The sequence below is a fragment of the Nicotiana sylvestris genome, chromosome 1 (assembly GCF_000393655.2).
Source record: "Nicotiana sylvestris chromosome 1, ASM39365v2, whole genome shotgun sequence".
In the NCBI taxonomy this organism is placed as follows: domain Eukaryota; kingdom Viridiplantae; phylum Streptophyta; class Magnoliopsida; order Solanales; family Solanaceae; genus Nicotiana; species Nicotiana sylvestris.
Genome location: NC_091057.1, coordinates 177,522,677 through 177,537,844, shown reverse-complemented (window position 1 = coordinate 177,537,844; position 15,168 = coordinate 177,522,677). Strand labels below are relative to the sequence as shown.

Sequence of the window (15,168 nt, the reverse complement as noted above, 5' to 3'; positions counted from 1 at the left end):
TCTATCTCATCCATTGGAGGTTCACTCTTGAAGCTTGTTCGTGCCACTTAATTGCATACTCTCTGAAATTTTCTGAGGGTTTCTTCTTTAGATTTGTGAGAGAGTTCCTATCCGGCGCAATGTCTATGTTGTATTGAAACTGTCGAACAAAGTCTTGGGCAAGATCATCCCAGATATGCCAACGTGAGATGTCTTGATCCATATACCACTCTGAGGCGATGCCGATTAGGCTCTCCCCAAAATATGCCATCAACAATTCTTATTTGCCACCGACCCCCCGTAACTGATTGCAATACTTCTTCAGATGAGCAATGGGGTCGCCGTGCCCGTCATACTTTTCAAACTTTGGTGTTTTGAACCCTGACGACAAGTGTACATGTGGGAACATACACAGATCTGTATAGGAGACACTCTTTTTCCCGCTCAAACCTTGCATGTTCTTTAAGCTCTGTTCAAGGCTTCTCATTTTCTTGCCCATCTCATCTTGCTCTGTGACTTTATGGGTTTTGTCTTGTCCTGGTGTAAACTCATATGGTGGTGGATGAGGGTAGGCATAAGTGCGGTATTGCTGAAGTTCTGGCAGGTAAGTAGGAGTTTGGTAAGTGAAGGTTGATGGATCAAACACAGGCCTCGGGACTGCGGGCTGTGTTGTAGCAGCAGATGGTGGAGCAGTGAAGATGTTTGGAGCTGTCCCAGGTATGAATGTCTGGGGGCGAACCTCAGAAGTGCCTCCCACATAGTGAGCAGATATAGTAGGCTTCCCCAACGAGATGTTCGGGTGACTGATTGGAATGTTAGAAGTACCCGTGGACCTTGGGAATAACTTGGGAAATCCAGGGATGGCGCTCGGAGGTTCTTTTCCGTTTGTCCATGCATCCCACATCTCCATCACCCTCAGACGCAAGATTCTATTCTCTTCCGCTGCAGAGGACTCCGAGGCCGGGATCCCTGAGATGGGGCTATCTTCAGATGTAGTAACTGCGGGCAAAGTCATTTCTGTAGACATTTCCAAACTGCCTTTCGATCTGGTGAAGTATTGATGTGATGCCAATGTACCACAACCAACCACCGTTTCTAAAATTTAAGCTGGAATTTGACAGCAACAAACGGTTAGTTTGAGACAAGTGCTACGGTTGCATGCGTCATCCCAACTTTTCTTTTGTTTTCCTTGCTTTTTTTCTCATTTTCTGTTTTTCTTTTTTTTTCTTTGATTTTCTTCCGCTCTTTTGTTTCTTTTGTTTTTCCTTTATTTGCTTCCCCTTTTTTTGCTTTTCTCTTAAGGTTACGGTCGAATCCGATGAGGATTGCCTACGTATCGCGACCCCGCACAAATCAGACCAAGCGTAGTTCGTGAAGGCTGAGAATGGAGTAAATAAGCTAACTCTTTTTTTTGTAATTTTTGAAAGAAATGCTTTAAAATAAGAAAGGGAATAGTTTTGATTTTTTGATTTTTTATTTTGATTTTGATTTTTGTTTTGCTTTTTGAAAGAAAGATTTTTAAAAAAAAAAATCATTTGCTTTTGATTGAACTCTGGGAATTTTTAAAAGTACAAGGACAATGTTTTTTTTAAAAAATTTCATTGGTTTTCTGTTTTTCTAAAGAAGAAAGAAAAAATATTTTGGGTTTTGGAAGTTGCCTCTTAATTTACGAAAGAGGGACTTTTAAGAAAACATTTTGGATTTCAAAGTTTTTTTATTTTTTATTGTTTTTTATTTACAAAAGTACTTATAAAGAAAAGCAAAATATTTTTGGACTTTTCAAAAAATTTTATGGACATTTACAAAAGAAAGACTTCTAAAGAGTATTTTTTTGGGATTTTAGTTTCTGATTTTGATTTTTTGGATTTTTTGGGAAGAATACTTGAAAATGGAGGAAGCCCGTATTTTGGACCTTGGTTTTTCATTATTTCATTTTTCCGTATGAAAGACTTCTGAAAGAAAGAAACTACCTCCCTTTTTTTGAGTTTCAAGAAAACCTTTTATTTGCATTTTCTAAGGAAAGATTTCTAAAGAAGGAACTTAAAAAAAAAAATATTTTTGGATTTTTTTATGATCGGGGTCGGAACCGATGAGGTTTGCCTACGTATCTCACATCCGGTGAGAATTAGACCCGCGTAGTTCGGTCCGATCATGAATAGAGGAAATAAACTAAACCCCCTTTTTTTGAATAAAACCTTTTAAAGAAAAGGAGAAAATATTTTTGGATTTCTAACTTTTTTAAAATAAAATAAAAAAAAATTGAAAAGTAACGACGACTAAAGAAATATTTTGAATTTTAACTTCTTTTCACCTTTTTTTGAAATTTCGAAAAATCTTCTAAAGAAATATTTGGACTATTAGTTTGAATTTATGAAAGATATACTACAAAAGAAAAAAAATATTTTTGAATTTTCCCTTTTTTTTTTAAACAAATATTTTTGGATTTTGAGAGTGATTTAAAGGAAATATTTTTTTGTATTATATATGTTTTTTTAATAAATCAAACTAAAAGACAAATTTTGTTTTCATTTTTTTTCAAGAAAATTTCGGAGGTTTTGACACTACTTGGACATTGGTTTTATTTTTCTAAAAATAAGTTGTTATCTCCCTACGCTGCTATTTTTCTTTTCTTATTTAATTTTTTTTTTTGATTTTAGAAACCGGTCAGCATGTAGATTTGAAGCAAATAAATGCGCAAAACAAACGGGATGCAGCAGGATGGTCTTTTCATTTCGAGTTGCTTGTCCTAGACGGACCCAACCCCTGTGTTGAGTCCCCTATGTCAAATGCAACGTGATGCAAATAAGCGTTCCTACTAGGGATCCGGCATGAGGTTTTGTTATACTAGGTTCATCCTGGGTATATGTTCTAGACTGTGTACCCGAGCGGACAACTCGAGTCGAGGAGGGGGCTACGTACCGGGGACCCGCGAGATCGTCCGGCTTTGTAACTTGTCCGGCCTCTTTCTTATTTCAGGGTATGACACTAACAGAATAGGGAGTCTTGACCAGCAAGCTCCTCCCCGGAGGTAAGAAGAGAAGGGTTTCGACACAGTTTATATACAGTTCAGATAATATCAAAGCGGTAAAAGACAACATTTAGCACGTTATGCCCAAACATGTAATAAAGATCAGATAATAAAGCCAAATATAACAATTATTCTATGCTCGAATTCTGAACCCTGAACTAACGTTCTGGGTTCTTCTCCCCAGCGGAGTCGCCAGAGCTGTCACACCTCCTTTTTGCGCGCCCGCCCCAAAGGGTAAATGCGCGAGGGAGTTTTTCCAATTTAAGTGACAATATTCAAAATGAGATTATTTATTTAATTCAGAGTCGCCACTTGGGAAAGGTTTGGCTTTTGGTGTCCCAAGTCACCGGTTTATCTTGAATCCCAATTCGAGGAAAATATTCGATTTTCCAAATGAAGTCTGCGAACCAGAAATTCTAAGTAAGAAATTCTGTTGACCCGAGGGAAGGTGTTAGGCACCCCCGAATCCCGTGGTTCTAGCACGGTCGCTTAAATTGTTGTAATGGCTAAATATCTGATTTTAATACATATTATGATTTTAATACAAACTACGAATATAAAATTATTTTTTCTAAACTACTTTGAGATTATTGCATAGCCGAGAGTTATCGAATTATTGTGGTAAAAGTGATATAGTGTAGATTTTTATTCTTTACCCAGTTTGTATTTGAGCCCAGATCATAATCCTTGCTATGACTTATTAAATCTAAAATCTCAAAATCTCATTCATCTCACTTTAAATTTAAAAGATACAATGGCTCTAATATACCATAGTTTCTTTAGCGTATGGCTCCATTTTTAGTTTTTATTAGATAACTATAATAATTTTGAACTTAAAGCCATATATTGTTTCATGAAACAAGAAATTAAAATAATTGAACACTAGAAACATAACATCAACTAAGGAATAAAATGCTAACATAAATTTTTTATTTTTTTAAAAAAAAAAAAGAACTTCATTTAAAATAATGACTTATTTACGTTCAAGTATAACATGGATTTCTCAAATCATATTAATCTAACAACATAGGTGAGAAGCTAATTATTTAGTGACTTGAGAAACTAATTCTAATCAAACACACATAAATCAAAACGGAAACAAAAGAAATAATAATGAAATATTTAAACAGATCTAAATCAAAACTGAAACATTCATCTAATGCAAACAAGAATTTAGAGGAAATGAACCTTTGATATGAATATTCTATCAATAGACTGAGCAGACAACCTTCTTCATGAAATGGATACAGCTCAACAATCGTTACTCCAAAACGAAATAAAGCCAAGCAAAACCATACGGACTAGAAGGAGACTCAAACGGAAACCCAGACTAGCGACTTCGACCGGCGATGAAAATCCAAACGCATCTGTTCCGAATTCTTTTAGCCGATTTCAGCAGATCTTTTGGCTCATTTTGGGTGGTGTTAGGGGTGGATTTTATGGCTGTTTGCAATAGGTTTTTGCTGCTATTTTAGAGGTCGTTTTGACTAAAAAAAACGGAGCTATTTTCAAGCTTGTTTTGATGTGTTTTGAACGGATTTTTGATGGCTGAATTACTGGAGCTTCAAGGCTGGTCTTGATGGTGAAAAGGTCATTATTTTCTGGTTTGAGAAGAAAGAAAGAAGGAGATCCGTTGGGGAGGGGGTGTTCTGCCCGTGTATACCCATAGTATATCGAATGTATATCGAAGGTATACTCTGTCGGCGTTTTTGGGAGGGTGAGTATATTTGGAGAAACAATGGGTAGAGGAGAGAGTTGGGGAGCTCCCTTTGCTGCCTATGACCGTGTGTGGGTTGAAGAAGCTTAAGAAATGAGGAAAAGGGGGAGATGTAAAAGTTGTCTTGTTGTTGGAGTGTAACATGGGTGAGTTGGAAATGGATAAAGTGAGAGGGGACAAGGAAAAATGGGGGACAAAAGAAGGTGGGATGGGAATATGGGAATAGTGGGATGAGGGACCGGTGTGGGGGCGAGGAAAAGTGAAAGTAAGGTATTGACGAGATAAGTGAGAAAAGTGGGAATAAATTCAAATAGGGTCAAAAATTATTTGTCAACAACTATAGCACGTGAGTTGTCCGTGCAGCACGTGAGTTGTCCGTGCGGATCCAGATATTGATACTATAGCACGTGAGTTATCCGTGCAGCACGTGAGCTGTCCGTGTGGATCCAGATATTGATACTATAGCACGCGAGTTGTCCGTGCAACACGTGATTTGTCCATGCGGATCTATATATTGATACTATAGCACGTGAGTTGTCTGTGCATCATGTGAGTTGTCCATGCAGCACGTGAGTTGTCCTTGCGGATCCAGATATTGATACTATAGCACGTGAGTTGTCCCTTCGGATCCAAATATTATATTATAGCACGTGAGTTGTCGTGGAGCACGTGAATTGTACGTGCAGATTATAGCGCTTGGGCTGAAGGAGCCCCTCCAGTAGTTTGAACACCTCCAGTGAGCACAGGTATATGATAGCATGTGAATTGTTCGTGCAACATGTGAGTTGTCCGTGCAGTTTATAGCGCTTGGGCTGAAGGCGCCCCTCCGGAGTCTGCACACCCCCAGTGAGCGCAAGTACCTATTGAGTATGATTATTGAGGGCTGAGAGCCGAGTGATTGAGTTGTTGAGATGATGAGATGAGTGATTGTTGCCTTGGGAGGCCGTATTTGCTTTCAATTAATTGTTGCACTTAGTTGCTATTTGTCCTTGTTGCACAGATTTCTGAAAGATTTGATAACTGATTTATTGAGCACGCGCTGATGTGACTTAAATTGTTAAATTTGAAAGCATGACTATTCTTATTTGGAAGTTATTGAGATGATTATATTTGTATAGCTCGTCACTACTTCTCAGTTCCTTATTTATTTCTGTTGCTTACTGAGTTGGAGGTACTCACATTACTCCCTGTACCTCGTGTACAAATCCAGGCACTTCTGGTCACGGTGGTTGTTGATTGAGGAGTCGAACTCAGGAGACTATTGAGGTAGATGCATGGCGTTCGCTAACCTCGACTCTCATTTCCTTTCATGTTGTACTGTTCTTTATTTCAGACTGTGTTTTATCAGACGGATGTTGTTATCATTTAGATGCTCATGCACTCAGTGACAACGGGTTTTGGGGATGGATTGTTTAGTACTTTTGGAGTTATATTTTGTTCTAAAAATTTTTATTTAATACTAGTTGCTTCCGCCTTTATTTAAAAGTTCTTCTGTGTTGAATTGTTGAGTTGAGGCTTGCATAGTACCACGATAGGCGCCATCACGACAAGTGAGATTTTGGGTCGTGACAATTATCTTCCATAGCAGCAAGTTCAGAGTTCAAATTGCAGGTTAGTTATCCTTTTTGTTCCTCCATGTAGAAAACTTTATTCTTCTCAACTCAAGTTACTTGTGCTTGTAAGTTAGGACTGTGCACGGATCGGATCGGATCGGATTTAGCATATTTCGGATTCGGATTTCGGATTTCGGATTCTGAAAAGGGAAATCCGAATCCGATCCGAATTAACATTGGATCGGATCGGATTTGAAACTTTGGATCGGATAAATTTTCGGATTGTCGGATCGGATTGTTAATTTTCAGAACTTCTTCGAAGTATATAAACAAATGTTGGAAATTACTTTCCAAACACAAATTGAGCAATCACTTTTCAAATACTTGTTTTAACTGTAAACTTCGAAATTAAGTACTTAACATTGTTACATGTAACTGAGTACACAACTGACTGAACTGAATGTTCAATTTACAGTACAAAATGATTTAAACTGAATGTTCAATTTACAGTACTGAATGTTCAATTTACAGTACTGAATGTTCAATTTACACTTTACAGTACACAACTGAGTACTGACTGAACTAAGTACTCATAAAAATTAATACCTGAAATTTTTCTGAAATTTAACACAACTGGACAGTAAACCAAAGTACCAAACTAAACACCCCAAAACAAAACACAATCAATTGTCTTTCAAACCAAATTTTCATAGCAAAATAAAACAAACCAAACTACTAAAGTCCCAACAGTTCTTTAAAATATTACACATAACAAAAGAGTTCCAAGTTCCATGTTTTGGGAAGCCGCAACAGTCAACACAAACCAGCAACTAGGCCAAATGTAGCTCTCAATCTCAGATTCTCAGTAGGACTGTGAGACAAGTTAAAAATCTGCAATTTCAAACAATACAAAGAGCATTTTCAGAGAAAGAGAAAGATAGCTCATGGTCCAGAAATACCTGTATAATAAAAAGAGCTTGTATAATTAAATACATACAAAGATCATTTTCAGAGCAAGTGTATAATGAATCAATACAAAGATCATTTTCAGAGCAAGTGTATAATGAAATACCTGAGCTTGTAGCCTTGTACAACAAATGGAACATCACTATATGTCGACAATGCAAGGCTCTCTTCCCGTATTCATAAATTCTGTATAATAAGATAGTAACACAAGAAATTAGTTTAGAAGTAATCTAAATAAACATACAAATAAAGTATACATTAAACACAAGTAATAAGATAGGCTTACCAGCTTCAAGTTGTTCAAGATTATCTAAATCTTCTTCAATTTTAATCGAAGTTGTTGATTCATTACGAAGCCAATCTTGGACACACACAAGAGCTTGAACCAATCTAGGAGTCAATGAACTCCTAAATGGATCAAGTATGCGTCCGCCGGTGCTAAAGGCTGATTCTGAGGCAACACTAGAAATCGGAATGGCTAGCACATCACGTGCCATCTCAGCAAGAGTGGGAAATCTAGGTGAGTTCAACTTCCACCACCCCAGAATGTTAAACTTTTCATGGTCTTCCTCAACATCTTCACCCAAATATTTATCTAACTCCGTTTTAGAATCAACTCCGCCACATTTCTTATGTTGCTTTAAATCTAGCATGAATTTTGAGAGCAATGATGAAGAAGATGGAGAAGATGGAGAAGAAGTAGATGGACATGAACCAGAACCACCATTTTTCATTGCATACACATTAAACAAAGTATCCATGTATGTTTTCACATCCTCTTGTATTTTCAAACCTACTGTTTCTCCAAATATAGAACCAAGTGCAAATGAAAGAGTATTAAACTTATGGCGTGGATCAAGCACACATGAGATAAAAATCATTTTGTTCATCTTATGTGGATCCCCCAATACTTGTCAAATTTTTCTTTCATATTCTTTGCCATTTCTCTCAAGAAAGCATCTTCATTTTGCATCAACTCTTTCAAAGAAGAATCAACAACACATATTTCAAGAAAGTGCACATTAGACGTAATATAAAGTGTACCTGATACTTTCAAGGTGAGTTCATAAAAAATTTCCAGAAACTTCACAATACGTCTTACACTATCCCAATCACTACTTAAAAGTGGACCTGCAGGTTGTCCATCCTCACAAATGCAGTTAGAAATACATGACATCAAACCATAATCAATATCACAATACTTTGTAAAGGCTTCCTCATAAACTGTAGCAACCTTCAACATCAAATATGTGGAGTTCCACCTAGTAGGAACATCCAAGCACAATGATTTTTTAGAAGTTATCCTATCAAGATCACAACATTCTTTAAACTTTTTCCATCTTGCGGGAGATTGTCTAATGTACCTAACAGCTTGTCTTATTCGTTCAACAGACACACTCCCATCTCTCAACCCATCTTGAACAACTAGATTGATGATGTGAGCCATACATCTCACATGAACATGCTTACCTTCCATCAAGTTAGTGTTCCATCTAGTAAATTGCTTGGATAACTCTCTAACCATCACATCATTAGAACTCGCATTATCAACTGTCACAGTAAATACTTTATCCACTCCCCATTCAAGTAAACACTTTGCAATACCACTAGCTAAATCTTGACCTTTATGACTAGTAATTGGACAAAAATTCAATATCCTTTTATGTAATTTCCAATTATTGTCAATGTAATGGGCTGTAACACACATATAATTAATTCTTTGAATTGAAGTCCATGTGTCAGTAGTAATACATATTCTCTGTTTTGATTCTTTAAGAATAGACTTCAAAGCAAGTCTAGCTTCATGGTAAATCTCAAGACAATCCCTAGTCATAGTAGTACGAGATGGAATATGAAATAAAGGTTGAAGACTTCTAACAAAGTCTCTAAATCCATCTTTTTCAACAGAAATAAAAGGAAGTTCATCTTTAATAATCATACGAGCTAAAGCCCTCCTACATGCCTCTTGATCAAATTTCCAAGGGATAACTGAAACATCACCTGTTAGACCTTGCGGCTGAAAACCTAATGTTGTCTGGCTACCTTCTGCCTTGTAGGGATTGGTCGGACATTTAGGAATATGCAATAACAAATTGCTTGTGCCGCTATGCTTAGTATCAGCTACATATTCTTCTGAACAAAACTTGCACCTCGCTTTTTTCACACCCTCGGAATCAGTGAACTTGTTGAAGTAGCGCCAAGCCATTGATCTTTCTTTAACCATTTTTCTTTTCTTCGAACCAGGTTCAGATTCAATGTTATTGGTTGTTGAATCTGAATCAGTTGAAGCATTACTTTCACCAACTGTTTCAACAATTTGAAGTTCATTCACTGTCTCTGTTTCGTTTTCCATCTACCAAAGGTCCAAAACAAACAAAAAAACCTAAATAAAATTAGAAATAGATGTTGTAATAGAAAAAAAACTAAATAAAATCATAAATAGATGTTGTAATAAAATCAGAATAGAAAATGAAAGAGATAAAAAACAGAACATAAAGACAAATCGATACATACATAAAAATTGAAAAAACAGTATGAACAATAGTAACTAATAGTGAAGAAGAAGATTACTTTACTGGCTTGATAGTTGAGACTTCGACACTGAGAGGACTGACTACTGAGTCACTGAGATAAAGAGTGAAGAAGAAGAGAGGCAGAACCGCGGAATCTAAGGCGACTGAACTCTGAACTCTGAAGAAGAGAGGCGGAACCGCGGAACAGTATGAACACTGAAGAAGAGAGGCGGTGCGGAACCCTGGACTGGTCAGTTCACTATGAACTTTGAAGAAGAGAGGCGGACTTACTGGTGAACGTACAGCTAGGGCTGGAGGTGAACGACTCAGTGGTGAACGAACAGCTAGGGCTCGGATCCTAAGTGAAAGAGGCGGAAAAGAAGATTTAGGGTAGGAGAAATAGGAATAGTATTTAGGGTAGTATAGTATACTAACTTAACCGGGTTAAGTTATTTAACCCTAAAGAATTTAACTATTTATATATAGGCCCATATAATTTCGGATTTCGGATCGGATCGGATTAAAATCATGCCAATCCGAATCCAATCCGAAAATCCGAAATTTTATAAAACATAATCCATATCCAATCCGAAAATCCGAAATCCGAAAATCCGAAATAGAGTATGTCGGATCGGATTTCGGATATCCGATCCAAATGCACAGCCCTATTGTAAGTAGCATATAATAGATTGTTTTGACTAATTTTTTGCGGGAATGGAGCGCGCGCGCGCACACACACACACACACACACATATATATATATATATATATATATATATATATATATATATATATATATATATATTTCACTATATTATAGTTTTCTTTAATTTATATGCAATTTTAACTCTTTACTGTAACTATATTATTTTGTAAAATATTAAAAATTAAATATCCATGAGGCTTACGCCCCCTGTCTTGAAACATAATTATGCCTCACTGAGGCAATATAAAATGTTTCGTCTTACGTCCACGCCTTTTAAAACGCTACTTAGTATAGGTGATGGATGAGGTTGGGAAGGAAAATTTGTTATTGAACATATCAGTCATCGTATGAACTACTTTTTTTTATTTTTAAATAATACTAGTGAATTTAGGAAAAGGTACTTTTTTTTAGGGTGAATTCATTGTGTTTAAGTAATGAGTATTAAGTACCTTGGAAATTTTCTTTTTTTATAAAAATATTACTATGAATTAATAGATATTACTATGAATTAATAGAAATATAAATATGTGAAATTTGAACAACTATATAAAATTAAAAGAAATACAGCTTTCTCTCTTCACTTAATATATGAAACTATTACTGTATTCGAAAAGCATCAACTCTTTTACTACAAAAGTTTAATTATCTAAAGTAGTAAAATTCGAAAAAGAAAATTTAAACTAGTAAAGTTGACCCACGTGCTCTAATATTTTTAAGTTAACTTTGAGAAAGAGTAGTAGACAAATGAACAAGCCCCATCTATTTCCTTGTCGGAAAAGCATAAATCAACGGTAAACATCCTTCCACGTTACATTATCCTATTGGATAAAGTCACATCAAAAGATACAGCTCTCTCATTGGTCCACGTTCTGCACTTCTAAAGCAACACGTAATTGGAAATAAATAAAAAAATAGAGACGAAAACAATTTAAAAATAAAATCAGAAAGAGCTGCGCTTTAAAAACACACCAAAGGGGGAAAGAAGACACTTGTCGACTCCGGCAAGCCCTTAAGAAGGAAACGACACGCTTCAGCTCTCTTCTCTGCACCAAAAAGGGTATATTTGTCTTTCTACATCATACTTTGTTTTGTCTGTATTCTAAGAACAACTCAAGAAATTATCAATCTTTTTTTCTCGATTCTTCTTTTTTTATTTTCATTTGTTTTCAAATTAATAAAGTTGAAATATTTGTAACTTGGACTGAGCTTGAACAAGATCAATACTATGTTGTTTCGTTTATTTATTAAGTATTTTATTTTAAGTATACATGATACTGGGTGGTTGTATTTTAGGTTAAAGTTGATACTTGAATGAACTTTGATCTAGGTTTTGGGGATTGTTAAATCTTGGATCTGTGTTGTATACAAAGAATGTTTAAGCTAAGTCAAACTGATCTAGGCTACTACCTCTGTTAGTATGTTTTATACTGAAATGAGCTATACTAATATGTTTGACCAAAAAAATAAGAGCTTTACTAATATGGGTTTTTGACAAAAACCAGATTGATCATGAAGTTTTCAGTTAATCAAAGTTTACAATGAAGTAAGATTGTAAAGATTGTAAAGATTGCATCTTTCTCTAGTGGAACATCTTCAATCTGGATATGAAGAACATGTCTTGGTATTTTTGGTTAATATTATCTTAAAGTATCTATGTTTAGACATTCTTTAGGTGAGGAGGTGGTACTGGTATTAATACTTGCTCTTTTGGGCTGAAATGAGCTTAAATGAAGCAATACGAACAATGATGATTCATATAACTGATTCCAGCTTGTTTGGGAAGGAGGCGTAATCGTTGTTGTTGTTGTTTTTATTGTTGTCTTTTGGGCTGCGAAAGAGGCCTTTGAATTTACCATTTAATTCTTACTACTGAACTTCTTTATCAGATATCCAAATACCTTTTGGATTCTCTTACCATGGGATCTTACTTGAACTTCAAGAATTTTGCTGACTCGCCGCAGCCAGAGAGTAACGGTGGGAACTCAATGTGTAATGGTAATTTCCCTTTGGCTAGGCAATCTTCCATATATTCCTTGACCTTTGATGAGCTTCAAACTACATTTAGTGGACTTGGAAAAGATTTTGGATCAATGAATATGGAGGACCTCTTGAAAAATATTTGGACAGCTGAAGAAACTCAAGCTACGGCATCTACTACTGGTGGAGTAGATGGAAGTGTAGCTGCAGAAAATTTGCAGAGACAAGGTTCTTTGACATTACCTAGGACACTTAGTCAAAAAACTGTTGATGAAGTATGGAGAGATTTTCAGAAAGAAACTGTTAGTGCCAAAGAGGGAAGTGACACTGGGAATTCAAACTTTGGGCAGAGGCAATCTACCTTGGGAGAAATGACGTTGGAGGAGTTTTTGGTTAGAGCTGGAGTGGTTAGAGAAGATATGCAATGTACAAACTCAAATGGAATTACATTTGACAATGGTTCAAGTCAAAAGAGTAACAACAATGGTTTGAACATAGCATTTCAGCAACCAACTCAAAACAATGGACTGTTGATCAATCAAATTGCAGCCAATAACATGTTGAATGTGGTCGGTGCCACACCTTCACAGCAACAACCTCAGCACCAACAGCCTCTTTTTCCCAAGCAAACAACGGTGGCATTTGCATCGCCTATGCAATTATCGAACAATGGACACCTGGCTAGCCCTCGGACAAGGGCTCCTGTAGTTGGAATGTCAGGTTCCTCCGTGAATACTAATATGGCTCAAGGGGGAGTTAGGGGGATGGCCGGATTTCATAATGGAGTTTCACCAGCAAAAGGAGGATCCCCTGGAAATGACTTTGTTGCAAGGAGCAATACAGATACATCATCTCTTTCACCTTCCCCTTATGCATTTAATGAAGGTGTAAGAGGTAGGAGATCAGGCAGTTCTTTGGAAAAAGTTGTAGAGAGAAGGCGTAGGAGGATGATTAAGAACAGAGAGTCTGCAGCTAGATCAAGGGCTCGGAAGCAGGTGAACTCTTATGTTCAGCATTTATCTGATAGTTACTGAAAAAATTTCTTGTGCTTCTGATTCTTGAGGCTCATTATGCTCAACCAACATCATACAATGAAACTGACTCATGCAGCTGTAAATAAGAGAACTGAAACTTTTGGCAGCAATAACATCTTTAGACCTCCTGATGACAATCTTCTCTAATTTCTTTATACCTAGCAATGTCCGACCTTTTTCAAACATTGTTATATCTTGCTTAAAACAGCTTCCTTATGTTTATCTACTTATCCGAAAAAAAGCTTTCTTATGTTTTATCAAGCTGATAATCTTAATAATCAACCCTGGAAAAAGATAAGCAGAGATACTCCTGGATTACTAAATTACCCGATCAAGCAAATAATACTGTTGCAGCTTTAGATTTTTGGATCTTTGTTACAGGTGTGGGGAGGTTGAGAGTGAAAGAGGGAGTAGTTTGCATAACACTTTTATAAACTTTAGTATCCTGTGATTAACAACTAGAATTTGTTACTGTAAATGTTTATATTGTGAATGGACTTCTTAATCGCATTTTTATTTGGGATTTGACAGGCCTATACTTTAGAGTTGGAAGCTGAAGTGGCAAAGCTAAAAGAAATTAATGAAGAGTTGCGGAAGAAACAGGTATGTTTCAAATGGTTAGGAATCACAGAGTTACTGCAATGTCATTGACAAGTGTTCTTGTTATAACTTTCACTTTTGAATTTTTCGTGCAGGCTGAAATTATGGAGAAGCAGAAAAATCAGGTACGAAATTCTTCTAGTACTAGCAGAACTTTCTGTTGGTCAATGACTATTCTAATATTAATTGGTAAAAGGGTGAGTTAAACTTAAAACAATATAAATTAGCCACATTGTAAGCAAATGAATAAGTTTTGTAGTAGTACATGACTTACTAATCAACAAAATGAGCAAAGCTTCGGTGAGACGAGCTACATTTAAGTCATCAACTGCCTGAGTGGATGGAGTAATTGTGCATTCTTGTGAAAACTGTATCACCTGTGAATATGTATAAATATGCAAGTTTGTGCGGCTTGTACTAAGTGAGATTAGAACATGTTATTAGTTAAACCAAGTTGTATACTGTCTGATCCATAGATTTGGCTGTTAACCGTTCGTTTCTGCGCAATTGCAGCTACTGGAAAAAAGGAATATGCCATGCGGATATAAATTAAGATGCTTGAGAAGGACACTGACAGGACCTTGGTAGAAGAATGAGAAGTTAAAAGCAAAAATTCCCGTGTTCAAGCTTAGGAACTAGTTAAATAGGTGGATGGAGTTGTGAGTTATGATCTGATTCAGATCTCTCTTCTTCACATGTTTGGCAACTTTTTGTATGGGAGTGAGCGTGCCCATGTATGTACATTATGTAAACAATCTGCTTGTATGAAGTTTCCTCTTTGTCTATTTATTTCTTTCACACATTAGTTATACAGGCAAGTAGGATGCATCAGTTCAATAGCTAGGTGATAGATTTATCACAAAAAACAGGTAAGAGGTAAACATATTAAGACATAGGTTTTTCTGTAACAAGCAATATGAACCGATTGTTTCTGCTTTCTTACTCTTTCAAGTCTTGCACATCCACAACTGGTAAAGGGATAAGACCGAGGCGCAAAGTACTTGTGATGCCCTCAGGTAAATGTGTGACAAAACCAAAAAAATTGCCTATATATTCAATCAACTCTTGTCTCGTTTCCAAAGTGCTCATTAGCAA

General features: G+C 36.3%; 1 protein-coding gene and 1 long non-coding RNA gene across 2 annotated transcripts; one reads left to right on the top strand and one right to left on the bottom strand.

Annotated features, from left to right (window-relative positions):
- Positions 1-6,946: 6,946 nt before the first annotated feature.
- Positions 6,947-7,858, bottom strand: LOC138880980 (uncharacterized). The gene is made up of 3 exons (XR_011403373.1): positions 7,530-7,858; positions 7,350-7,429; positions 6,947-7,168 (listed from the first exon to the last, which is right to left on the bottom strand). It is a non-coding gene; the product is annotated as an uncharacterized lncRNA (long non-coding RNA).
- A 3,569-nt stretch (positions 7,859-11,427) lies between these two features.
- On the top strand, positions 11,428-14,858 carry LOC104224191 (ABSCISIC ACID-INSENSITIVE 5-like protein 7). Its single transcript, XM_009775779.2, has 5 exons — positions 11,428-11,519; positions 12,349-13,434; positions 14,005-14,076; positions 14,169-14,198; positions 14,587-14,858. The coding sequence occupies exons 2-5, from the start codon at positions 12,379-12,381 to the stop codon at positions 14,659-14,661; spliced, it is 1,233 nt and encodes a 410-aa protein (XP_009774081.1). The 5' UTR covers positions 11,428-11,519; positions 12,349-12,378; the 3' UTR covers positions 14,662-14,858.
- Positions 14,859-15,168: the final 310 nt, after the last annotated feature.